Source organism: Salminus brasiliensis, chromosome 1, assembly GCF_030463535.1.
Source record: "Salminus brasiliensis chromosome 1, fSalBra1.hap2, whole genome shotgun sequence".
Lineage (NCBI taxonomy): Eukaryota > Metazoa > Chordata > Actinopteri > Characiformes > Bryconidae > Salminus > Salminus brasiliensis.
In genome coordinates this window covers 36776150-36788479 of record NC_132878.1, presented here as the reverse complement: position 1 = coordinate 36788479, position 12330 = coordinate 36776150, and the positions used below count along the sequence as shown (strand labels likewise).

General features: G+C 40.4%; 1 protein-coding gene across 3 annotated transcripts in view; it reads left to right on the top strand.

Annotated features, from left to right (window-relative positions):
* The window catches only part of LOC140555394 (capping protein, Arp2/3 and myosin-I linker protein 3-like), an 81862-nt gene that overhangs the window by 44339 nt on the left and 25193 nt on the right, over positions 1 to 12330 (top strand). For all 3 annotated transcript variants that reach the window (XM_072678662.1, XM_072678663.1, XM_072678666.1), the window contains 8 exons: positions 1177 to 1246; positions 2860 to 2941; positions 3791 to 3887; positions 5445 to 5499; positions 7037 to 7209; positions 8807 to 8875; positions 10437 to 10530; positions 11534 to 11632. In XM_072678662.1, coding sequence (XP_072534763.1) covers positions 1177 to 1246; positions 2860 to 2941; positions 3791 to 3887; positions 5445 to 5499; positions 7037 to 7209; positions 8807 to 8875; positions 10437 to 10530; positions 11534 to 11632 — 739 coding nt within the window. The remainder of the gene's footprint in view (positions 1 to 1176; positions 1247 to 2859; positions 2942 to 3790; positions 3888 to 5444; positions 5500 to 7036; positions 7210 to 8806; positions 8876 to 10436; positions 10531 to 11533; positions 11633 to 12330) is intronic.

Below are 12330 nucleotides of genomic sequence, written 5' to 3'. Positions count from 1 at the left end.
GAAAAACATTTGGCCGAACCATCTCACCACCTCCACCTGCATGGGCTTTTGGCACATTGCGGGTTGTGTCCATGGATTCATGCTGTTGGTGCCACACTCTGACCCCACTGTCTGTGTGCATCAGCAGAACTCGAGATTCATCAGACCACAGGCTACATTTCTCCAGTATTCAGCTGTCCAGTTGTGTCCTGTTGATGCCCATCAGACTCTAGGTTGGACACGTTGTATATTCTGAGGCTTTTCTGCTCACTATAATTGTACAGAGTGGTAATCTGAGTTGCTGTAGCCAGTCTAGTCATTTTCTGTGTTTTTGTCTGCGGAACCGCTGCTCGGTAGATGTGATTTCCTTATTACTCCATTCTAAATAAATTCTAGAGCCTGCTGTGCTGAGAATCCCAGGAGATAAGCAGTTCCAGAAATGCTCAAACTCCCTTCTGACACCAACAGTCAAGCCATGCAAAATCAGAGAGATCCCATGCTTAAAGCTGCTGGCCCATGTCTGAACCATCTGATGCTGCCGCACAATTGGCTGATTAGATACCTGCATGAATACCTAATAATGTGAGTGGTGAGTGTATGCATGTCTGAGCGATTTATTTGACTGCCAGTGTATCTTCAGCTAATCGGAAGAGGAGAGTACAGCGGTTGGTAGTGGAAAGCAGTACATTTTGCTTAAATGAAGTATTGATTCAAGCTGAATTAGCCTCCAAATACAATTAGAGTTAAGAAGTGCATCCCACATCTGTCTTCATAGGAACTGAAGTTAATTACGATCTAATTTGTTTTCTCCTTTTGGGATCTTTTATGATCTAAAATTAAATAGTGAAGTTCTAAAGTGTGAGATCAAATAACAGCAAAGCAGTGCAGTAGCTGAACCAGGTCAAATTAAACTCAAGAAAGGAGTTTTCTGTAATTACCAATAAATTACTTACATAATTACATTTCTCACACATATTCTTGTGTTTGAGGCAAACACATTATAATTAAAAGTATTAGCATATTCAGACAGTACAGATTGATCTGAAATGTACTTGTACACATGTAAATGTGTTTGTACACCCCTCTGGTTGTCAGAAACAGCTTGGTAAAGCACCAGATTTTTGTATGTGTGAAATACCATTGTTGAAATTATGCATTTTATATCACTGCACCATTCTTCCCCTTTCTCTCTGAAAGGAATCTGTTCTTTGGACTGACCAACAACCCCCATATCAATGACATGCATCTCGACATCAGTGGCTGTGAGGTATCTCTCTTAGTCTGTGTTTGTACCTATGTTAATGTGTGTGTGTGTGTGTGAGTGTGTGTGAGTGTGTGTGTGTGTGTGTGTGTGTGTGTGTGTATGTTTTGCTGTGTTGATAAAGATGCTTGATGGAAAACGTATGTGACACACTGCAGTGTGTTCCAAAACACCTGAAAGGTCACCAACCCTGAACATTAGTGAGATGACGAAGAAAGCAGCTGTGAAGAGAGGAAGATGAGTGTGTTTCTGTGTGTGTGTGTGTGGGGGGGGGGGGGGGGGGGGGGTTCACAGAACACCCAAGTGTGATGCTTTTTTTATGAATTACGTCTTCATACATATATATGTATATTAATGTATTTTAGTACACATAACACAAAACACTGCTGTCCAATGAAAAACATGTATCTCCATTTTTGTCTGTTTTTTGTTTTCTTCATCCTTTGAACCCTGTATCTGCGTCGCACCCTCATGTAAATTCTGGATGAATGGGCCAATAGAAATGCTCCAAACTGACTTGGAATAAACTCGACTTTTATGTTGATTTGTATGTTGAAGTTTTTTTCCTCCTCATGTAAAGTTGCTGTTTTGGGGTTACATGTTTTCCTTTGGACAGTGACGAAAAACACACAAGAAAAGCAGTGATATAAATTCCCATCTAACTAAGTTAGCCAGAAAGCCATGTAGCTGGCTAACATTAGGTTAGGTTAATATTAATGTTAACTACAATTACGCATTTGTGTATGTTTATATAAACTACCAGCGGCTCTCCAATAAGACATCATTTTATGGCAAGTTAATGTTAGCTAATCCTATCAGTCCCACACCAACAGCTCAGATATAAGAAAAATACAGTGTAGAATATTGTTTTTACTTGATTTAAAACATATAAATTTCTTCGTTTCATTTAATAGTAGGCAGTAAAACATCTATTATTTTATGGAGGGGTTCTTATTGATTTTTGTCAGTCATGACTCTGTGCTGCTGCGTGTTGTTTAACCTACTCTAATCAGGTTCCTCAGGTGCCTGCAGGCGAAGAGTTTTACTCAGTAATGTGTGTCTTATAAATATCTCATCGTTGAACTTCAGAACATTGTGTTCAAAATATATAGCTACTTATTTGATCGATTTTAATGTTTGAAAAACAGCTTTGTAATGATAATAACTGAGATTTGAATATTTTAAATATATGTTCATTTTTAGATTTTATTCAGACAGCGACTGTTTATATTTGTTTTGTCATGTAATAAATTTCATATTAATCATTGTCAATAATACTGCATTAAGTATGCTTATTGAAATATTGTTATCATAATGGTTATCACAGTTTTTCAAGGACTGTGTATTTGCTCCATTAAATCAGTATATTAAACTATCAAGCAGGACCATCTGTAGCATCATGTTTTACTGTTTTACTGTTTTGTACCAGTATTTCCTAAATATCAACATCTGAATATTTTTATATAGTTTCATGTATAATATATAATATATGCAAACTTTCTTTTTAAAAGAATATTTCCAATGGATATTGAGGTATTCGTACAGAAGGGAGCTGAAATGAGCAAATAATGAGGATGGTTCTTTAACCATTAATAAATCGTTCTCTTTGTCTCGTACAGCTGAGGTCAGCAGGAGCAGCTGTGATACAAGAGCTGTTTCCCAGAGTGACGTCCATCGCTACTCTTGACATCTCAGACAATGGTGAGCATGTCAATGACTCTACCTACTGTAAACTCCATGATCCTGTGGAGCAGTGTTGCCTATCTCAAAATTGTTTATCTTACCGCTGATCTACCCACTATCCAGATCCTAAATTAGCCCACTTTCCATCAGATGTGATTTGAGCGGCAGTAGCCTGATAAGGCTGTCCTACTTAGATACGCTTAAAAGTAAACAGAATGGCCTGTCACCTAGAGCAGCTTTTTGGGATCTGTTTAGTCTAAAATAAAACACTAAAGCTTACAAGCGAGAAGTGTGAGCAAACAGCAAAGTCCAGGTGCTCGATAAGCAGATAGTAGTGAAAATACAGCTTAACGCACTGAAATTGCCGGATATTGCTAGGTGCTGGCTATGGTATTCAAGATGCTTGCAAAGGTGTTGCTTGCTGGATCTTATACCAAGTTGCTAAGTGGTTGGTAGGGTGTTGTTTCTGTATGCCATGGTATCTCACGCGATGGTTGGTTGATATGATGTTGTTAATTGGTTGATATGATATACCAGGTGATTGTTAGAATATTAATATTAATAGTAATTCTATATATATTGGGCTCTATATTGGATATATTGGCTCTGCACTACATGCGGATAACCAGACTCAGGTACTCAATTTTACCATATATTGATGGTATATCAGAGCTGGAAGAATTTGTGAAAATGCTAATTCTTCAAATATTCTATTAGGATTATGGTCTAAGACTTATGACACCCAGCCAAGTTTGTCCAATCAGGTTTTTGTGATCCTGTGCTCATTGCACCCTCAGCTTTCTGTTCTTGAAACTAGCATTCAAGGATGAATATGAGGGTTGAAGATAACCGTATATTTTGCTCTAGGGTTTGATGCAGACCTGGTGACTGTGTTGCCTGCCCTGTCCAGACATCCATCACTCAGGCACCTCCACCTGGGCAAAAACTTCAACATCAAGAACAGGTAACCCCATGTAGACTCTGTGTGACTGTTACATTCCCTACATTTGGGTGGTGGATTGATGTCTACCTAAGTAACACGGACATCTGTAAACCCTAGCACTGTGCCTGATACACTTGTATAATCACCACACACACCACACCATACTCCTACCATATCAGTGTCACTACTTTGCTGAGAAGAAGCCACCACTTAAAGAAAGCTCATAGATAGTCAATGAAAGTACCAAATGGATGTTTCTTGTAAATGGGAGAGTCAGTGTATATATGTATGTCTGTCTAGGAGAGAGAGAAGGAGCGAGAGAGAGACAGTGGGAAAGAGGGATTTGGGCTTTGTCTATTTAACTTAACGAGTCATACCCAAATCCTGAAAGCCTTTCAGATTCAGCCCAAACATTTCACACTTATGCTTAGTCACTCCACAGAAGCTTTTGAAATCAGCCCTCAGCACATAATCTGTGAGTACATTACCAATATAGCTAAAGACAATAAGCCTAAAGATGAGGACGCTTCTAAAGCAGGGCTCACTTTCTCTTTACTGTGAGCAATGTATTAATGTATCTGCAGACTGCTGGGCAGTATTGTTGCTAAGGGTGGGTTCTGCGCAATATGGCAGTGTTGTATAATATCACTAGGGCTGGACGATATATTGTCTATAATGATATATCACAATATTGAAGATAGATTGATGCTGGTATTGATATTGAAATTTTTATTAATATATTTAATGGAAAATGAACTGTACACTGTACAAGGGGGTTCTAGCACCTATCCATAGAAGACACATTTTGATTCTATTTATGATAATGCCTGTAAAGGACACTTTCACATGTCAGGTGTTATATTAAAAGGAAATATCCCCTTCACTGATTTGTTTTTAATAAAAAAAAAAATGGTTCCTTTGTTGAGCGTGACTGAGAGTGGGTTTGCTGTGACATGTGAATTAACTGTGGAGAGACTATGGTAGAAACATAGCCACATTATTTAGGGTCCAAAGCTGCCATTAAACCCATATACAATACAATTTAAAAAATGTAATGACAGTTGTAAACATAGTGGTACATTTGAAAAACAAATGCTACCACAATAATAATCTACCTCTTTAGAAGTATTGGCCTGAACCTGCATATTGCCCTTGGTAATGGATGTGAAAATCTTATTATCGTAAAAACTATCACTTAAAAGGTATTAAACTCCTGAGCTGTCTGGTTGCTGTTAGCACCAATTCTGACTCTGTTCTGACTTGGTTTATACTTTAGTGATTTAATTATGCAGAGATTTTGAAGAATTGATGGACCCCTCCCTTTGGAATGCTGTGAAACACTGTGTGTGCATTGGTGTGTTTCATATACAGTCTCTATCCAATCTACATCCACTTAGAACCAGTTATTCTCTCTTTTGAATGGAAGGTGTCACTGAATTGGTCTCTGATGTTCATGTGTAATCTACTGTTGATTTACTGTACTATAAAGTGTTTCTGAACAAACAGTGGCTAATCAAGTAGACAGTAGCTCCCTGTCTCACTCCACCCTCCTCTGTGCCCGCTCCTCTTTTTTCACAGGGTGCTAGATGACATTCTGCAGAAACTGGTCCAGCTCATACAGGAGGAAGAGTGTGTAAGTGCTCAGCATTGAAATTCACCACGTTCTCCTATACACAGACACAGCAGCATTAATTATACACTACCTCACACAAAATTGAGATGCAGTAACTTCTGTTACTTCCAAGAATGAACACACACATTCACACACAGCGCGCACACACACACAACACACGCACAAAGAGCTTTCTGTTGTAGTGCAGAGTGCCATATTGTGTATTGAATAATTGACCGTGTTTATAATATCATGGCAGTCAGGGAGTGAGGGAGCTTTCTCTTTGTTTTACAAGCACACACACATCTCCCTCCTGATCCTTTCCCCCCTACCCCTTCTTATATCCTCTAATCTCTTTATTTCTTTTTTTTTAGTTTCTCTTTTCTTCTTTTATCTGCTGCTCTCTTCTCTTTATTGTCTCTTTTCTTCTCTTCTTTTCTCTTCGCTTCGCTCCACTTCTCTTCTCTTCTCTTCTTTTCTCTTCTCTCCACTTTTCTCCACTTCTCTCCACTTCTCTTCTTTTCTCTTCTCTTCTTTTCTCTTCTCACCACTTCTCTCCACTTCTCTCCACTTCTCTTCTCTTCTTTTCTCTTCTCTTCACTTCTCTTCTCTTCTCTCCACTTCTCTCCAATTCTCTTATCTTCTTTTCTTTTCACTTCTCTTCACTTCTCTTGTCTTCTCTCCATTGTTCATCTTTTCATTCCAACTCAACTCGCATTATAGTGTTCTCTTCTCTTCGTTTATCTTCTCTCTTCTCTGCTCTTTTCTTCTCTCTTCTTCTCTCTTCTTTTCTCTTCTTCTCTTCTTTTCTCTTAATTCTGCTTCCCTTCTCTCTATCCTTCATCTTTTCATCCCAGCTCAACTCGCATTGTGGTGTTCTCTTCTTCACTCTCCTGTTCTTTTCTTTTTTTTTTTATTTCTTTCTTCCTCATGTACTCTCCTCTTTGTTTTGTTTTTTCTTCTCACAATTCCTATTTTCTGATTCTCCTCTACATCTGTCTCTGAGGATGGATCAAGGTACTAAACTGAACAGATGGAACGATTAAGATTGACAGATCAACATTATATAACACTTAGGTCACCATGTTGAAACTCGGACACCAAAGTCATGTAATGAACAAATGAAAATAGAGTCTCTTTAGTAACTTTCCCTTAAAAGATAGCGTTAGTGTTTCTCATGTTCATTCTCTTTCTGTTGCACTTCAGCTTTCACTTTTTCTTTGTTCACAACATTTACTTATTATTTGCGCTCACCCTGTACCTGTCTCTCATCTCAGCTTTCTCTTTCTTCCTCTCAGTTCAGTTTAGTTTAGTTCAATTCAGTTCAATCCAGTCAGTTCAATAGTGGACAAATGCCAAAGCAATAACTGTCTGTTTTAATCTCTTTCTCCTTTTCCCTCTCCCTCTCCCTCTCCGCTCCCCATCTCATACATCTCCAGCTTTCTCTCAGTTCTGTTCATTTCAGTTTAGTTAACTCATTTCAGTTAACAGGATTTCAGTTCAGTTTAATAATGTTTATTAATGTCAAATCAGTGTCTCTCTCCCTCTCTCCCTTCAGGTGCTGCAGTCTCTGTCTCTGGTGGATTCTCGACTACGTTCTCGAGGCACAGTGCTGGTGAATGCTCTGGGTAGTAATGCATGCCTCAGGAAGGTGGACCTGAGTGGGAACAGCCTGGAGGACATAGGAGCCAAAATGCTCAGCAAAGCCCTGCAGATTAACACCACACTGAGGTGAGATGGAGAGAAGGAGATGAAAGAGGATGGAAAAAGTTTAGGAGAGGAAAAGCTGAAAATAAGGATGAAAGGTGAAGATTGAACGTGTTTCAGTGATCAGATTTACACAGTTTTCCATTTACACTAGGCAAACCAAAGGCTTCTTCTTTAGTTTTGCACTGCAGCTATATGCTAGTGTAGCAGGTAGGGAAAGTGTACACCACACTAGGTATCATGAGTCATGAATTACTATGAATCATGTCTATATTATCACACGCTTGCTTGCTTCGAACCATGCCAGGTCTTTGAATGAATAGTAAAACAGGCAGCTAATCACAACAGAAGTCATTTTCCCTTGCTATGTCCCTCTGCTCCACAGTTCTAATCAAACCAATCCGACACGATTAAAGTACACACTTCAGACTTTCATTTAAGGGCATTTGCATACAGTCCAGTTTCACCATGTTGAAATTACAATGCTGTTTTACACACTCCCCGCATTTCAGGACACCATGATGTTTGGGTCTGTTCCATTGTTTCGTTTGTTCGGGTGTAAGATACCTAGGCTTGCTTCTAAGATTTCCAACACCTTTGGAGTCTGTAGTTGCTGTTGCTCAACAGGATTACCTTAATACTGTGTGGACCATCATTGGGAAGAAAGAACTCATTAGTCGCAAAGGGACTGGTAGGCCAAGGAAGACTCCCACTACTGATGGCAGAAGAATCGTCGCTTATCTAAAAAAAATCCTCAAATGCCTCTCCGACAGATCAGAAACAGCCTTCAGGAGATGGGTGTGTGGTTGTCAGAGGCTACTATCCAAGACTGCATGAACAGAAATACAGAGGCTACACCGCAAAATGCAAACCACTAAACAAAATGTCCAGATTACAGTTTGCAAAAAAGAACCTAAAAGAGCTGCTGTTTTGGGGAAAAGGGCCTTGTGGACAGATGAGACCAAGATTAACCTCACAGTGATGGCAAGAGCTAAATAAAAAGGAACTGCCTAGTATTCAAAGCGTCCCCCCGTTATCTGTGAAACATAGTGGTGGGGGTGTTATGGCTTGGGCATCTCATCTGCTCAAGTTCCATTAAATACCTTCAAACTGACTGGGAGGGACGTCTTCTTCATCCTACAGCAAGATAATGATCCAGACACACTACTAAGGCAACACAGGTGCTTCTCAAAGTGAATAAATGGAAAGCTCCTGATTTAAATCCAACTGAGCATGTGTTTCATATGCTGAAGAGAAAACGTAAGGGATCAAGGCCCCCAAAATAAGCAAGAGCTGAAGATGGCTGCATTAGAGGCTTGGCAAAGCATCACCAGAGAAGATAGACCTCACCAGCACCTGGTTAGGTCTGTGGATCAGAGACTTCAGGCAGTTGTTGCATTCAAGAGATCTGCTACAAAGTTGTGAACATGACCGTCTTAATGATCCTGTTACTGCTATGTGCCAGACTAATGGTTTTCTAAAATAAAGAGGGACTGTTGGGCAAACATTATAAGTTGGTCTGAGGAGAAAAAAAATATGAGATGTGTGTATTGTATGATGTCTGCTAAAGATAGCTGCTAATGCTGTTTTTTTTTTGTTTTGGTAATTTTTCCCTGAACAGGAGTGTGACCTGGGATCGTAATAACACCACAGCTACCGGACTTATGGATGTGGCACGAGCTCTAGAACAGTAAAGCACACACACACACACACACACACACACACACACACACACACACACTTCAACTATGTAGCAGTGTGTAGAGGTCAGCTTTCATAAACAATGAGTTATACAACCTTTTGCACGTAAATATAAAATGTGACACAGGCTAACTTTAGCCGTGGTCACGAGTGATACAGATTTCAGACAATGCAGTGTCCTCAGGACATGCAAAACAGCACACGCACAAAGACCCCGAAATAGTCTTCATTATGCTGGTCTCTCGCACACCCCTCGGCTGAAGATGTTTTCATCTTTCCACATCAGTCCTGATTTTGTAAATGAGAATTGAAAAATGTGAATTTCCTGGTTATACCAAAAGCATTTAGCATGACCTGATTTTCTCTCCTCTTCTCTTCTCTCCCCTTAATCTTTCTCGTCTCTTCTCTTAATCTTTCTCTTCTCTTCTCTCCCCTTAATCTTTCTCGTCTCTTCTCTTAATCTTTCTCTTCTCTTCTCTCCCCTTAATCTTTCTCGTCTCTTCTCTTCTCTTCTCTTCTCTTAATCTTTCTCTTCTCCTCTCCTCTCTCCTCTTCTCTCCTCTCTTCTCTCCTCTCCTCTCCTCTCCTCTTCTCTTCTGTTCTCTTCTCCTCTCTCCTCTTCTCTTCTCTCCTCTCCTCTCCTCTCCTCTCCTCTTCTCTTCTGTTCTCTTCTCCTCTCTCCTCTTCTCTTCTCTTCTCTCCTCTTCTCTCCTCTTCTCTTCTCTCTTCTTCTCTTCTCTTCTCTTCTCCTCTCCTCTATCTCTTCTCCTCTCCTCTCTTCTCTCCTCTTCTCCTCTCTTCTCTTCACTTCTCCTCTCCTCTCCTCTCTTCTCTCCTCTTAATCTTTTTCTTCTCTTCTCTTCTCCTCTCTCCTCTTCTCTTCTCTTCTCTTCTCTTCTCTCTTCTTTTCTCCTCTCCTCTCTTCTCTCCTCTTAATCCTTCTCTTCTCTTCTCTCTTCTTTTCTCCTCTCCTCTCTTCTCTCCTCTTAATCTTTCTCTTCTCTTCTCCTCTCTTCTTCTCTCCTCTCTTCTCTCCTCTCCTCTATCTCTTCTCCTCTTATCTTCTCTCCTCTCCTCTCTTCTCTCCTCTTAATCTTTCTCTTCTCTTCTCCTCTCTTCTCCTCTCCTCTCTTCTCTCCTCGTAATCTTTCTCTTCTCCTCTCTCTTAATCTTCCTCTTCTCCTCCCTCCTCTTTTCTCGTTCTCTTTTCTTCCCTTCTCTTCATCTATTCTCTTCATCTCTCTTCTTCTCTTAATCTCTTCTCCTCTCTTCTTTTCTCCTCTATTCTTTTCTTCTCTCATTTATTCTCGACTCTCCTCTTCTCCTCCTCTATTATTTTCTCCTCTCTATTTTTCTCCTCTCTTTGTCTCTTCTCTTCATCCTTCTCCTCTCTTTTCTTCTATTCTCAACTCTCCTCTTCTCCTCTCTTGTCCTCTTGCCCTCTTCTCTTCTTTTCTCCACTATTGTTTTCTTCTCTCTTCTCCTCTCCTTCTTTTCCCCTCTGTTCTCTTCCCCTCTATTCTCTTCCTTTTCTGCCTCTTCTCTTGCAGTAATTTCACTCTGCAGTACATGCCTATTCCCCTGAGTGATGTCACACAGGCATATCGGATTGCTCCTGAAAAGACAGAGCAAGCGCTTACCAAAGTATGATTCATTAATCTACACCACTTTCAGAGCTATTGCTGGACTGTTTCCTAAAATATAGAATTATGCTGTATTGCAGTCAGTTATTGCACATTAACATTAACACCTCCAACTGATAATATGGGATTAACATAGTTTCGTAGTGCAGTTCCCTCTATAATGTTTGAGACAAATTCACATTTTCTCTTGCTATCATTCTCCCTCTGCTCTGCTTCAGACCTTGTTAAAATTACAGCCCTGTAATTTACACAGTCCCTCCTTATTTCAAGACACCATAGCATTTGGGACATAGCAGTGGTGGGTACATTTAAAGCAGTCATTTTGAGAACTTTGTTGAATATCTTTTGTATGCAATGACTGCCTGAGGTCTGCTTGAACATTATGGTGTCCCTGAAACGAGTGTGCAAAGTGTTGCAACTGAAATTGCAAGTGGTGGCCCATTCTCTGCACAGCAGCGACACTGACATGGTTGTGGTATGGTAGTGTGTGTGGCGTCATGTAGTCACAATTTGACCATTGATAAGGGGCTAAGGGGCTAGTTAACACAATCTATGTATCATTAGATGAGCTACAGGCCATAACTGTCCAGCAGTTTCTGATAACGCAGTGCCATTTTGACTTATATCAGCACATCTGATCTAATGTTGACAGCTGTATTTACTCTGGGCGTCCCAGAGCTTTCAAGCCATAAACATTCATGCTCTTTCATGAAAATGTCATTTAACATAGTGTAGCTCATCTATTAGGCAGATGCACATAAATGAGAAAATAGTCCAGCTTGTGAAATGAATAATGCATCAAGCACGCCTCGAAAGTGTGTGCGTTCGACGCAAAGGCCACAGACTTACTTATTTACACTAGATCACAGGGGGAATTTGAGTTGAAGAGGCTTTTTCATCTTTGCTTGGACACGGTGTTCAGCTCTCAGTTGCGAGAGGGTGTGTGTGAGGTGGTGGATGAGAGCAGGGCGATTGGGTCGATGGCTTCTTTTCTGCTGTTCCAGATTCAGAGAGCTTTGCTGAGGAATAATCAGACTCAACGCTTCTCACAGAGACAAGCTCTCCGGCTTCACCAAGGCCTGGTGACCAGCACTGCTGAACAGGTGTGTGTATGTGTGTACACTGCACAAGGCTAAATTCTGTGTAATCTGTGTCCAACACAAATGGTGAATACGAGTGTCCTTGGTTGTCTCTGTCTTTACAAGGAGCAAGGATTTTGGGTTAAGGACATTTTTTGGTTTCAGTAAGACATTAATAGTGTTGCCCTCGTATATATTAACTATACTTTTCCTCAGATAGCATGCCCATGTGGGGCCTGTATGGGTAGCCCAACTGGGAAGCAGAAAGTTTTGTCCATAGCTTCCATGTTGGCCACACATATGGATGACCACCAGTGTCCCACCAGGAGTGGGAGTTAAACTTGAGCCCCTTCTTGGTTGTACACTGCACTGGGGTATAAATGGGACCTATGCGAGATAAGTTGGGCATGTACAAACCCACTCAGAGCTCATGCCCACCTTTAACCCACCATGTTCTACCCATGTGAGCCTCACATGAGCAGATTGGCAGGGCCAGTAGCATTTTTTAAGTGGTAGAGAGAGCAGTGGCAAACAACACACTAGTTCCTTTTCCAATGTTGTATATAAATATTATGTATTCTAGTCCATTAACACTCTTAAAAAAAGAAAATGCTACAAAGGGTTCTAGGAGAGATAATGTAGAAGATTATTTACACTCATACATCTCTTTTATCAGAATGCTTCCTTATGGAACCAAAAAAGGTTCTTCTGTGGCATCATTT